Source organism: Pristis pectinata, chromosome 7 (assembly GCF_009764475.1).
Source record: "Pristis pectinata isolate sPriPec2 chromosome 7, sPriPec2.1.pri, whole genome shotgun sequence".
NCBI lineage: Eukaryota > Metazoa > Chordata > Chondrichthyes > Rhinopristiformes > Pristidae > Pristis > Pristis pectinata.
The window spans coordinates 7,857,480-7,872,196 of NC_067411.1; the positions used below are offsets into that span (position 1 = coordinate 7,857,480).

Below are 14,717 nucleotides of genomic sequence, written 5' to 3' on the forward strand. Positions count from 1 at the left end.
AACAGAAAAGTTGGAATGGAGACAAGACAAAGGAGTAATGAATACAGAGCTACCATACCACTGCATTTTTAGCACAAGCAATTCAGGATGTATTAGAACGTAGAACATAGAACACTACAGCACAGTACAGGCCCTTCAGCCCACTATGTAGTGCCGACATTTTATCCTGCTCTAAGATCTATCTAAGCCTTCCCTCCCACATAGCCCTCTATTGTTCTGTCATTCATGTGTCTATCTAAGAGTCTCTTAAATGTCCCGAATGTATCTGCCCCCACAACCTCTGCTGGCAGTGCGTTCCACGCACCCACCACACTGTGTAAAAAACTTACCTCTGACATCCCACTTATACCTTTCTCCAATCACCTTAAAATTATGTCCCTTCCTGTTAGCCATTGCTGCCCTGGGAAAAAGTCTCTGACTGTCCACTCGATCTATGCCTCTTATCATCTTGTACACCTCTATCAAGTCACCTCTCATCCTCCTTCTCTCCAAAGAGAAAAGCCCTAGCTCACTCAACCTATCCTCATAAGACATGCTCTCCAATCCAGGCAACATCCTGGTAAATCTCCTCTGCACCCTCTCCAAATCTTCCACCCTTTCTATAATGAGGGGACCAGAAATGAACACAATACTCTAAGTGTGGTCTGATCAGAGGTCTATAGAGCAGCAACATCACCTCGCGGCTCTTGAACTCAATACCCCAACTAATGAAGGCCAACACACCCTATCGACCTGCGTGGCAACCTTAAGGGATCTATAGACGTGGACCCCAAGATCCCTCTGTTCCTCCACACTGCCTTCGAATTCAATCTCTCGAAGTGTATCACTTCACACTTATCCGGGTTGAACTCCATCTGCCACTTCTCAGCCCAGCTGGTAATTAAATTAAACCCTTCTGCCTACACAATGTCCATATCCCTCCATTCTCTGCACATTCATGTGCCTATCTAAGAGCCTCTTAAACCCCTCTATCGTATCTGCCTCAACCACCACCCCGGCAACACGTTCCAGACACCCACCACTCACTGCCCACAATCTCCTTTGAACTTTCCCCTTCTCACCTTAAATGTATGCCCTCTAGTATTCGACATTTCAACCCTGGCAAAAAGAGACCGGCTGTCTATCTATGCCTCTCATAATCAGCTCCCCCCTCAGCCTCTGCTGCTCCAGAGAAAACAACCCAAGTTTGTCCAACCTCTCCTTATAACACATGCCCTCTAATCCAGGCGGCATCCCGGTGAACCTCTTCTGCACCTTCTCTAAAGCCTGCAAGCCAATGTTGTATTGTGGCTTTGCACTCTTCAACATGTTCTCCATGTTGCTGTCAGTACCTAGTCTCACTTTGAAGGACTGGCTCTTGGTGTGTTTCTTTCTCTTGCCCTTCTGCTTGGTGGTTGCTGAGGAAGGTTCCTCAGAATCTCTCTCCACTTGTTTCCAATAGGTCTTCACCAACTGCAGCCATCTGTTAACGACATAACACAGGTTCAGTAAAAGTTCATGATGTGGTTTTCCTTACATACTATGACCAAGAAGCCAGCAGAAGCAAGAGTAGACCATTCCATCTCTTGTATCTATTCAGCTTGACCATGCCTGATGTTTTACCTCAGGCTCACTCTCCGGCACTAACTCTATACCCCTTGGTCCCCTTCATATCCAAAGATCTATCAAATAATAGATACTAACATACTATATTAAATAATAGAGACTAATCCTCCACAGTCCTCTTGGGTACAGAATTCAAAAGATTCAGTACCCATTGGGGGGGAGAAATTCATCTCTGCATCAAACCTGTCAAGCCCACAAAAATTTTACACATTTTTATACCATTCTTCTAAACTTCAGTGAGTACAGGTCCCGTCTGTGTCATCTCTTTTCACGTGATCATGTACAGGCAGAAGAGATTTAGTTTAATTAGGTGCAGTCATTGTGGGCCGAATGGCCTGCTCTTGTGCTGTACTGTTCTAAGTTCTCTGTTCTGAGGAACGTCCAGCCGTAAACATTCAGTGGCCCAAGGCACGTTTCATATGAGAGCAACACTTATGAACTTCAGCAGGAGTCAAGCCGTCATGGATATGGAGCAGGCTCGGCCCACTTAATGAGGAAGGATCTTTGCTCCTCCCATTCCAGAAGGGAGAGCAGGTAGAGGAACACAAGTGGATTAGGGGCTTAAAATGTGGGAGTTGCAGTGGAGATAAAGCGGGGAGTGGACGGGCAGGAATGGATAAGGAGCACGTGAGTCAGGTCAGGGCACCAGGGAAAGTTTTGGGGACGGGTGGGCACATTCAAATGTCGGAGGAGTTTGAGGTTATGCTCCGACAATGAAGATGTGGAAGTCCTGGACATCTGTAAATCATCGTTATTCCGACTGCAGTCCAAAGTTGGAATCCTCTTGCAGTCCAGTGGTAGATCGTAAAGGTCCTGCAGTTTCCCAGCCAGGAATTCTGCCCTCTGAGATCTACACCCTCCAAGGGAGAACAGCTATGAGGGAGACAAGTAAGCTTCAGGCAAGTCACATTGATTTAATTAAGGTCCAATATTTTAGCTGCTTTTCAGTGTTTTTTAATTTTTTAAATTAATTTTCTTTCAAAGCTCTGAAGGCTTTTGGATGTCAGGGATATTCACTCACATTCCATCTCTTTAAATCTTTGACAGTTGGTTCAGCCTTGGACTTCCCTGGTCATTAGAATCAGAATTAGATTTATTATCACTGACTTAGATGATGTGAAATTTGTTGTTTTGCAGCAGCAGTACAGCGCAAAGACTTAAAATGACTGTAAACCACAAAAATAAATAAATAATGCAACAGGAGAAGAAAAGAATAACGAGGTAGTGTTCATGAGTTCATGGACTGTCCAGAAATCTGATGGCAGAGGGGAAGAAGCTGCCCCTTGAACCCTCTGCAGCTCTGTCACTCCAATGGAGAAGAACGGCTGTGAGGGAGACAGGTAAGCCTCAGGCAAGTCACATTAACTTAACTAAGGTCCAATACTTTAGTTGCTTTTTTAGTGTGAATCAAAGTATCTCCCTGTGTCTAGGGGAATGTTTCAGGCCTCACTGAGACAACCTGGTTGAGGAGGCTCTCGCTGGTGGACCCACTCAAAGCAGCCAGCAGGACGTTTCCCACTTTGAGGAAATTCCGGACCAACGCAAACGCGGAAAAGCTTTAGGTTGGAATTACTGAGTGAGGTCCTCTGGATTACTGATGGTCGCTGACAGAGCCAGGAAAGGACAACGGATCATCACCAGGAGATGTTCCCAAACTTCCGCACCAATATCTCCACCCAGGCAATGCACCTGCAACACAAGGTCAAGACTTAATTACTTCACCCAAGAAGGGTGCTAAGGATTCAGGAGTTATGGAGTTATGTGACTATAGCAAGCTTTAATTCAAACTAGAACCAGTTCTTAATATAACTTGCAAACAGTAAAATCAGTTTGAAAATAAAAACACTCCAGCAATGTGTGTGTTTCCCTCCCCACTGGCTATTCGCCCCTCTTTCTTTGAGTCCAGATGAAGGGTCTTGACCCGAAACGTCGACAGTCCATTTCCCTCCACAGATGCTGCCCGACCTGCTGAATACCTCCAGCAGTTTTGTGTGTTGCTTGAAATTAGAAGGACAGCTTTGTAAACAAACGATGTTGTCTACAGAGCACTTACCCACAGCAGGAGGCTGGCTGCTCAAGAGAGATGGTTTGCAAACTGACCTGACCATGAGACGTTCTCCTCTGCCTCAGCAAACATAGGACAATGGTGTATGTTACTCGGCCTACATTAGACCAGGCATCAACACCTTCAACTAAGTTATGCTGCATCATTGTGATACAGATCAAAGAAGCTTCCAGACCAGCACATCAAACACTGTACAGATGGGTGCTTGATGGTCGGTACAGACTCAGTGGGCCAAAGGGCTTGCTTCTGTCCTGTGTGATCCTATGAATAGTTTCTTACCTCATCAAAAATCACATATTGAATTCTCTTTGCCCAGTCCTGTTGGTGGGGAGAGAGGAGGAGAATCTCTAAACACTGTGGTACTGTCACCAGGACCTGCAGATCAAGAGCAAGACATCAGTCTTTCCAACAGCAGTGGAGAAACATTGTTTGCCAGTAATCTCTCACCCCATTTTATCTTGACATTATGCAAAACTGTGTTACCATCTCCGTTCAGCCATTACCTCTTCAGTCACCAATCTGCATTAGACCCCAGACGACGAAGGACTCATACTTTCCAACTTACCTTCAAGGTCTTTCCCACACTAACTGGAACCTCCGCCAGCCTCCTGAACTCCCCGATTCTGGCCACGCGTCAATCTTCATCACTGCATCAACGGCCAGGCCCTACACTCTTGTAACCTCCTCAACTCTGCACCTCCTGCACCTCCTGAAAATCTCCCTCTTCAACGCAAGCTTTGTCATAGAGTCGTAACGTCATATAGCATGGAAACAGGCCCTTCGGTCCAACTGGTCCATGCCGACCAAGGTGCCCACTAAGCTAGTCCCGTTTGCCCACATTTGGCCCATGTCCCTCTAAACCTTTCCTAATCATGTACCTGTCCAAGTTTCTATTAAATATTGTTATTGTACCTACCTCAACCACTTCCTCTGGCAGCTCGTTCCATATACTGACCACTCTATGGGTGAAGAAGTTGCCCCTCAGGTTCCCACTAAATCTCTCCTCTCACCTTAAACCTATGCCCTCTAGTTATTGATTCCCCAACCCTGGGAAAAAGACCGTGCACATTCACCCGATCTATGATTTACCCTCATGATCTTATACACCTCTATCAGTTCATCCCTCATTCTCCTACACTCCAATGAATAATGTTCTAACCTACTCAACCTCTCTTGATAACTCACACCCACGAGTCCTGGCAATAACCTCATAATTTTTTTCTGCACTCTTTCCAGCTTAATGGCATCTTTCCTGTAGCAGGGTGACCAAAACTGAACACAATATTCTAAATGCACCTCACCAACATCTTGCACAACTGCAACATAACATTCCAACTTCAGTACTCGATGCCCTGTCCTATTGGTGGGGGCTTCTAAACTTGGCTCACCATTACGAGCCAATGACTGTGAACCTGATGTTGTGTAAAAGGAGAAATGCTCACACTGTTTATTTACTAAGACATCACTTGACCAGAATCTTATGAAACATCCTCACTAATTTCTTGCCTCTACGAGAGAATCTGGAAGGAATTATGCCCTGGATCTTTGACCCTGACGACTAATACACAAGATTGTGAACCTAGAGATCCGGAGTTTACAATATCTCGATTGCATTTGGTGAAATTGAATTAGTTTAGGAATGGCCTTAGTGTTAAGTAATCCTACAGCCCCAAGTGCAGCACCAAAGGGCTTCAGGAGAGATAACTGGTCATCCATCCCCGATCTACTTTCTGTTGGATTCCAACCCTACACCGTGTCCATCAATTCAAGGAGCAAGGGATTGAGGACCACATTTTATATTTTGGTTATTCATTTTGCAGGATCTGGGCATTTATTGCCCGTCCCTAATTGCCCCTGAGGAGGGAAGATGAGCCTGATAGAAATTCATAAAATTATGAGAGGCATAGAACATAGGAGAGTACAGCACAGGAACAGACCCTTCAGCCCACGATGTTGTGCTGAACTAATTAAACTAGTAATTAAATGTCTAACTAAACTAATCCCTTCTGCCTACACAATGTCCACATCCCTCCATTCTCTGCACACCCATGTGCTTATCTAAGAGCCTCTTAAACACCTCTATCGTATCTTCTCCCACCACCACCCCTGGCAGCACCTTCCTAGATAGGGCAGATAGTTAGAGTCTTTCTCTCAGGGTAGAAATGTCAAATGCAAGAGGGCATAGGTTCATAGTGAGAGGGGCAATGATTAAAGGAGATTTATGAGTGTTCGTTTCTGGTCACCTCATTATAGGAAGGATGTGGAAGCTTTAGAGAGGGTGCAGAGGAGATTTACCAGGATGTTGCCTGGATTGGAGAGCATGTCTTATGAGGATAGGTTGAGAGAGCTTGGGCTTTTCTCTTTGGAGAGAAGGAGGATGAGAGGTGACTTGATAGAGGTGTACAAGATGATAAGAGGCATAGATCAAGTGGACAGTCAGAGACTTTTTCCCAGGGTGACAATGGTTAACACGAGGGGGCATAATTTTAAGGTGATTGGAGGAAGATATAAGTGGGACGTCAGGGGTAAGTTTTTTTACACAGAGAGTGGTGGGTGCGTGGAATGCACTGCCAGTGGAGATTGTGGGGGCAGAAATATTAGGGACATTTAAGAGACTCTTAGATAGACACATGAATGATAGAGAAATGGGGAGCTATGTGGGAGGGAAGAGTTAGATAGATCTTAGAGCAGGATAAAATGTCGGTACAACCTTGTGGGCCAAAGGGCCTGTACTGTGCTGTAGTTTTCTATGTTCTATGAGGCAAATTTTTTTACACAGAAAGTGGTGGCTGCCTGGAATGTGCTGCCAGGGGTGGTGGTGGAGGCAGATACAATAACAATGTTCAAGAGGCATTTAGACAGACACATGAGCAGGCAGGGAATGGAGGGATATGGACCTTGTGAAGTCAGATGAGATTTGTTTTAATTTGGCATCATGTTCGCACAGACGTTGTGGGCTGAAGGGCCTGTTCCTGTGCTGTACTGTTCCATGTTCTATGTTCTTCGACCGCTGCGCTATGAGAAGGTCCTCCCAGTGCTGTTGAGGAGAGAGCTCCAGGATTTATACCCAGTAACAATGAACATCCAATGGTATATTCCCAAGTCAGGATGGTGTGTGACTTGGAGGGGAACCTACAAGAGGTGGTGTCCCATGCATTTGCCTCCCTCGCCCTTCTTGGTGGTAAAAGTTGTGGGGCTTAGAGGATGATGTAGCTTGGGAGAATAACTGCTCTACATTTTGCAGATGGTGCTTAAATGTGCATTAGTAACTATTTAAAAAGGATTCAAGACATACTTATAGAGTCAGAGAGTTGTGCAGCATAGAAACAGGCCCTTCGGCCCACTGTGCCAATACTGGCCATCATTCCTATCTATACGAATCTTATTTTCCCCCATTAATTCCATCTCCCTCTCTGCCCTGCTCATTCAGCTACCTGTCCAGATGCCTCTTAACTGTTGTTACTGTTCCTGCCTCCACCACCTCCTCTGGCAGCTCATTCCAGATACCAACTACTCTTTGTGTTAAGAATTTACCCCTCAGGTCCCCTTTAAACTTCCTCCCTCTCACCTTAAACCTTTGCCCTCTAGATTTAGACCCCCCTCCCATGGGAAATAGATCTACCTTATCTATGCTCCTCATGAAATTATCACTACCATGACACCTCTCAACCTCCTTTGCTTCAAGCCCAATGATAACTTCTCCACTTTCTTGAAACTGTAGCAGGTGATATCAAACAAAGCATTACCTGACAACTAAAAACGTGACTCCGATAGTCTCTCGTGAAGCATCCACACACCGCCATTCCTTGAGGTAAGTCCTTGGTAAACCTTCCATAGACAGTTGCCACCACCTGATTGACAAGAGCCTAAGAAAAAGGCAAAATCATGTTATCCAATTATGCTTTTTCAGGATCTGGACAACATTGGCATGGCCCACATTTATTCCCCATCCCTAGTTGCCCCTGAGAAGGTGGAGGTGAGCTGCCTTCTTGAGCCACTGCACTCTGTGTGTATTTAAGGGCAGGGGTTCTGATGAGTGTGGTTGGATTGGTCTTTGATCCTTTGGCAAAATAATACAGTGAGGATGTTGTTAAGATGTTATTGGTAATTGGAATTGGTTTATTATTGTCACATGTACCGATGTATAGTGAAAAGTTTTTGCTTGCGTGCTATCCCGACAGATCATGCCGTACATAAGTACATTGAGGTAGTAAAAAGAAAACAGAATGCAGGATAAAGTGTTACAGTTACAGAGAAAATGCAGTGCAGCGAGAGAATAAGGTGCAAGGGCCATGACAAGGTAGATTGGGAGATCAGGAGTTTTAGCATATAAGAGGTCAGTTCAAGAGTCTGATAACAGCGGGATAGAAGCTGTCCTTGAGCCTGGTGGTTCGTGTTCTCAAGCTTATGTATCTGCTGCCCGATGGGAGAGGGAAAAGAGACATTGAGCAGGGTTGGACGGGTCCTTGGTTATGTTAGCTGCTTTTCCGAAACAATGTAGATAGAATCAATGGAGGGGAGGTTGGTTTGCTTGATGGATTGGACTGCTTTCACAACTCTCTGCAGTTTCTTGCAGTCGTGAGCAGAGCAGTTTCCATACTGATCTGTGATACATCTGGATAGGATGCTTTCTCTGGTGCATCTGTAAAAATTGGTGAGGGTCAAAGGGGACATGCTGAATTTCCTTTGCCTTTTGAGGCACTGCTCTGCTTTCTTGGCCAGAACTTCTATGTGGCTGTACCAGGACAAATTGTTGGTGATATTTACACCTGGGAAACTGAAGCTCTCAACCATCTCCACCTCAGCACCATTGATACAGACAGGAGCATGTGCTCTGCCCCACTTCCTCAATGACCCGCCAAGTTGGTCAATTGAAGAGCATTTAGGGAAGGGCAAAAAATCCTGGCCAGCAATGCCCATTTCCCGTAAATACATTAAAATATTTTTAAGGCAAAGCTAGATAGATTCTTGAAATGCAGGGAGGTGGAAGGTCACAGGAGGTTAGTGGTAAATTGGTAAATTGGTTTATTATTGTCACATGTACTGAGGTACAGTGAAGAAGATAAGATAAGATATCTTTGTTAGTCACGTGTATATCAAAACACACAGTGAAATGCATCTTTTGCGTAGAGTGTTCTGGGGGCAGCCCGCAAGTGTCACCGCGCTTCCGGTGCCAACATAGTATGCCCACAACTTCCTAACCTGTATGTCTTTGGAATGTAGGAGGAAACCGGAGCATCCGGAGGAAACCCACACAGGCACGGGGAGAACGTACAAACTCCTCACAGACAGTGGCTGGAATTGAACCCAGGTCACCGATGCTGTAATAACGTTACACTAACCGCTACACTACCGTGCCTGCTCGTGAACTTTGTTTTGCATGCCATCCATACAGCTCATTTCATCACATCAGTTCATTGAGGTAGTACAAGGGAAAACAATAACAGAATGCAGAATAAAGTGTTACAGTTACAGGGAAAGTGCAGTGCAGACAGACAATAAGGTGCAAGGTTGTAACGAGGCATTGTGAGGTCAAGAGTCCATCTTATTATCGTGGGGGCTGTTCAATAGTCTTATAACAGGATAGAAGCTGTGCTTGAGCATGCTTGTATGTGAGTGCAGGCTTTTGTATCTTCTGCCCGATGGGAGAGGGGAGAAGAGAGAATGTCCAGGGTGGGAGGGGTTTTTGATTATGTTGGCTGCTTTACTGAGGCAGCTAAAAGTATAGACAGAGTCCATGGAGGGGAGGCTGGTTTCCGTGACGTGCTGAGCTGTGTCCACAACTCTCTACAGTTTCTTGCGGTTTTGGACTCAGAGTTGAGGTTAAAATCAGATCAGTTGTGTTGTTATTGAACAGTGGGACAGGCTTGAAGGGGCGAATTCTTCCAGCCTATTGTTTGTTACACAAGGAAGAGAAGAGACAGGGTGAGATGGAGAGTTCGCGCTGCTGCCTCACAACTCCAGGGACCCCCGGGTTCGATCCTGACCTCAGGTGCTGTCGGTGTTCAGTTTGCACCTTCTCCCTGTGACCACATGGCTATCCCCCGGGTGCTCCGGCTCCCTCTCACAACTTAAAAACGTGCTGAATGGTCAATTGGCCACTGTAAGTTACCCCTGTAGTGTGGGTAAGTGGCAAAAGAATCAAAGGGGGAAGTTAATGGGCATGTGAGAGAGAATGTTGTAGGGACACAGGAAAGATAAGGAGAGAGGGAATGGGACCGTGTATAAAATCAAGAGCGGCAAAGATACAGTGAACCCACAGAGTCTTTTTCCAAGCGAAAGGGACCTAAAAACTAGAGGACGTAGGTTTAATAGAGAGGGGAAAGATTCAAAGGGGATCTGAGGGGCAAACTATTCACACAGAGGATGGTGGTTATATGGAACGAGCTGTCAGAGGAAGTGGTTGGGGCAGGTACAATAACAATGTCCAAAAGAGATTTGGACAGGTATATGGACAGGAAAGGCTTAGAGGGATATGGGCCAAATATGGGAAAATGGGATCAGCGTGGTGGGCACCATGGTCAGCATGGATGAGTTGGGCCGAAGGGCCTGTTTCCATGCTGTATCAGTCGATGACTCCATGACTGCATGGGCATACAAAATCCCAAGATGGTGACACCAGGACTGCAGATATTGGAATCTGGAGCAAAGAACAAACAGCTGGCGGAACTCAACTGGTCTGGCAGCATCTGTGCAGGGAAGCGAACAGTCGACAGTCCGGTCCAGATGAAGGGTCTCGACCCGAAACCTCGATTGTCCATTTACCTCCACAGATGTTCCTCCACCACTTTGTTTTCAAGATCCCACAGTGTTATTTCGAGTTGTGTGCTGACTAATCCTTCTTTTTTCCTCAATCAGCATCAGCGGACTATCAGGTGATTACCACATCTCTCTTTGTGGGATCTTGTGGCATGTGCGACAGCCGTTGGAATTCCTACATGGCAACAATGACTGCCTCTGAAGAAATTCCAACTGAGGGGAGTTTGGGACATCGAGAAGTCGCGGCACATCTTAAGATTAAGTTATCTTTGTTAGTCACATGTACATTGAAACGCGCAGTGAAATGCATCTTTTGCGTAGAGTGTTCTGGGGGCAGCCCGCAAGTGTCGCCACGTTTCTGGCGCCAACAGAGCACGCCCACAACTTCCTAACCCGTATGTCTTTGGAATGTGGGAGGAAACTGGAGCACCCGGAGGAAACCCACGCAGACACGGGGAGAACGTACAAACTCCTTACAGACAGCGGCGGGAATTGAACCCAGGTCACTGGCGCTGTAATAGCGTCGTGCTAACCACTACACTACCATGCTCTCATTGTAGTTCCACCGCATCCTGACAGGTTTGAAATGCCTTTACCTTGGTTGGTGCCACGTACACAACGATGCCAGAATCACTGGTCCTCAACACCTTCTCCATGCAGTAATAGGATGCGTAGGTTTTACCTGACGAGGTGGGGGCAACAATGACTGCAGACTCATTGTTGTCCACTGCATCCAATAGCTCTCTCTAAAACCCAATCAGAAAATAAACCATCAAAGTGAAGTTCATTGTCACATGTATGCACAGGTGCAATGAAAACCTTACTGGCAGCAGCATCACAGGCACAGAGCATCAGATAAGCAGCATTCACAAGGAAAACATAAATTTTCACAAGAAAGAACACAATCAGAACAAAAAAATACAAGTCCATTTCAGTGCAAAATGATCAAAGTGGTCATAGTGTTGCTAAACTGTAGTGATTAGGGTTGATTCAAGAACTGACTGGTTGAAGGGAAGTAGCTGTTCTTGAACCTGGTGTGGAACTTGGGGCTTCTGTACCTCCTGCCTGATGGTAGCTGCGAGGAGATGGCATGTCCTGGATGGTGGGGATCTTTGATGGTGGATGTTGCCTTCTTGAGGCAGCACCTCCTGTAGATAATACCGATGGTGGGGAGGGAGGTGCCCGTGATGTATTGGGCTGAGTCCACTACTCTCTGCAGCTTCTTACATTCCTCTGCATTCGAATTGCCACACCAGACCATGAAGCAACCAGTCAGGACAGTTTCAAAAGTACATCTGTAGAAGTTTGTTAGAGTGTTCGGTGACAAGCCAAACCTCCTAAGAAAGTGAAGGTGCACACCTTCCTTGTGATTGCATCTATGTGCTCGGCCCAGGACAGATCATTCAATACGTTAATGCCCAAGAGTTTAAAGCTGCTGACTCTCTCCACTGCTGATTCCCCCAATGTAGACTGGTGCATGTTCACCCTCCCTCCCCTTCCTGAAGTCAACATTGGTCAGACCGCACATGGAGTATTATGTACAGACAGTTCTGGTCTCCACATTACAGGAAGGATGTTGCAGCAATAGATAGTGCAAAAAGGATTCACCAGGATGTTGCCCAGAATGGAGGGTTGCAGTGAAACGGAGAGATTGAATAGACTAGGTTTATTCTCACTGGAATGTCGGAGGCTGTGGAGTGACTGTATAGAGGTTGATAATATAATGAGGGACACAGATAGAACTGGTATCCTGTTTCACAGGACAGGGGAGCCTAGAACTAGAGGGCACAGGTTTAAGGAGTGAGGCGAGAAATTTAAAGGAGATGTGAGGGGCAAGTGTTTCACACAAAGGGTGGTGGGTGTGTAGAACAAGCTGCCTGAGGAGCAGTAGTCGGCAGAAACAACTGCAACATTTAAAAGGCATTTGGACAGGTACTTGGAGAGGAAAGGCAGAGAGGGATGTGGGCCTAATGTGGGCAAATGGTGTTTGTGTAGACAGGCATCGCAGTCAGCATGGATGAGGTAGGCTAAAGGACCCATTTCTGTGCTGCATGACTCTGTGATAAGGTCTCAAAACGATGGCACCTCTTTACCCAAAGTGTGCAGTGAAAGCCTCACAACCTCCGGTTTGGTAGTCATGGGTAGAGAAGGGTAGAGGAGGGTAGAGAATATGTTGGCAGAATGGTAGGACTCTTGGCAGTGTGGAGGATCATAGGGATCTTGGGGTCCGAGTCCATAGGACGCTCAAAGCGGCTGCACAGGTTGACTCTGTGGTTAAGAAGGCATATGGTGTATTGTCCTTTGTCAATCGGGGAATTGAATTTAGGAGCCGTGAGGTATTGTTGCAGCTATATAGGTCCCTGGTCAGACCCCACTGTGCTCAGTTCTGGTTGCCTCACCACAGGAAAGATGTGGAAGCCATAGAGAGGGTGCAGAGGAGATTTACAAGGATGCTGCCTGGAATATGGAGCATGCCTTATGAAAGCAGGTTGAGGGAACTCGGCCTTTTCTCCTTGGAGAGACGGAGGATGAGGGGGGGACCTGATTGAGGTGTATAAGATGATGAGAGGTATTGACAGGGTAGATAGTCAGAGGCTTTTCCCCAGGGCTGAATTGGTGGCCACAAGAGGACATAGGTTTAAGGTGCTGGGGAGTAGATATAGAGGAGATGTCAGGGGTAAGTTTTTTTACTCAGAGAATGGTGAGTGTGTGGAATGAGCTGCCGGAAACGGTGGTGGAGGCTGATACAGTCTTTCAAGAGACTGTTAGATAGGTACATGGAGCTGAGTAAAATAGAGGGCTATGGGTAAACCTAGTAATTTCTAGGGTAGGGACATGTTCAGCACAGCTTAGTGGGCAGAAGGGCCTGAATTGTGCTGTAATTGTTCTATGTTCTGATTCTTTTTGTACTATTTATTTATTTTGGGTATTGGTATTGGTTTATTATTGTCACTTGTACCGAGGTACAGTGAAAAACTTGTCTTACAAACTGATCGTACTGGTCAATTCATTACACAGCACAGTTACATTGAGTTAGTACAGAGTGCATTGATGCAGTACAGGTAAAAACAATTTTGTGATTTATCATAATTTTGTGTCTTTGCACTGTACTGCTGCTGCAAAACAACAAATTTCACGTCATACGTCAGTGATAATAAACCTGATTCTGATTCAGATTTCCAGCATCTGTAGTTTTTGGATGAACATTGGAAGTTACCTGCCACGTGTCCGGTATGAAATGCCGGACCCTTGGGTCTCGATCAGTCCTTTCATCCCGGATTAGAAAAGGACCCATATGCTTCAGCTGAAAACGGGCTGCTCCTAGTCCAACTGGACACTTGGGATCATTCATCTGTCTTTTCTTTAACTTTTCTTTCTGGAGCAAAACATGATGAAACAGAATGTTTAATCAGCTTCACTAGTAACAAGTAACCAGTAAAACTTCCAAGTCCTTGCAATTTGTACCACAGCTAAGATCAGACATCTTTATTAGTCACATGTACATCAAAACACACAGTGAAATGCATCTTTTTGCGTAGAGTGTTCTGGGGGCAACCCGCAAGTGTCGCCATGTTTCCGGCGCCAATATAGCATTGGTTAGCGTAATGCTATTACAGCGCCAGTGACCTGGGTTCAATTCCGGCCGCTGTCTGTAAGGAGTTTGTATGTTCTCCCCGTGATTGCGTGGGTTTCCTCCAGGTGTGCCGATTTCCTCCCACATTCCAAAGACAGATACATGAGATCTTTAAAAATATTATTTTAGCCTGAATAATTTGGTGCACACTGCCTTAATTTAACTTTTGACCCTCCATAATACGAACCAAAAAACAAAAATAAAATCACCATTCTCAATTCATTCCATTATAATTTCAATTAACTTTTTGCCAGTGACCTGGGTTCAATTCTGACCTTGGGTGCTGTCTGTGTGGAGTTTGCACATTCTCCCTGTGACTGCGTGGATTTTCCCCAAGTTGCGCAGGTTCTGCCCACAACTGAAAGCCATGAGAGTTGGTGGGTTAACTGGCCACCAGCAATCACCCTGACTGGAGGAGAATCTGGGTGAGGTTGATGAGCATTTGAGGAAGAATAGGTTACAAGTAAATAAGTCAGAGAATTGGATTCATGGGAATGCATTGAGAGCTGGCATACACTCGATGGGCTGAATGGCCTCCCTTTAAGTCATCCCACCCCACCCCAGACATTCCCTTTTCTCCCCTGCCTCCCCAATCGGGCAGAAGATACAAAAGCTTGAAAACACGCACCACCAGGCTCAAGGACATCTTCTGTT

At 45.8% G+C, this 14,717-nt stretch overlaps 1 protein-coding gene across 1 annotated transcript in view; it reads right to left on the reverse strand.

Annotated features, from left to right (window-relative positions):
* The window catches only part of LOC127572459 (probable ATP-dependent RNA helicase DDX60), a 104,061-nt gene that overhangs the window by 57,276 nt on the left and 32,068 nt on the right, over positions 1–14,717 (reverse strand). Inside the window, exons 15-20 of the mRNA XM_052019745.1 lie at positions 13,647–13,805; positions 11,026–11,175; positions 7,417–7,536; positions 3,950–4,045; positions 3,179–3,294; positions 1,332–1,462 (exon numbers count right to left, since the gene is read on the reverse strand). Coding sequence (XP_051875705.1) covers positions 1,332–1,462; positions 3,179–3,294; positions 3,950–4,045; positions 7,417–7,536; positions 11,026–11,175; positions 13,647–13,805 — 772 coding nt within the window. The remainder of the gene's footprint in view (positions 1–1,331; positions 1,463–3,178; positions 3,295–3,949; positions 4,046–7,416; positions 7,537–11,025; positions 11,176–13,646; positions 13,806–14,717) is intronic.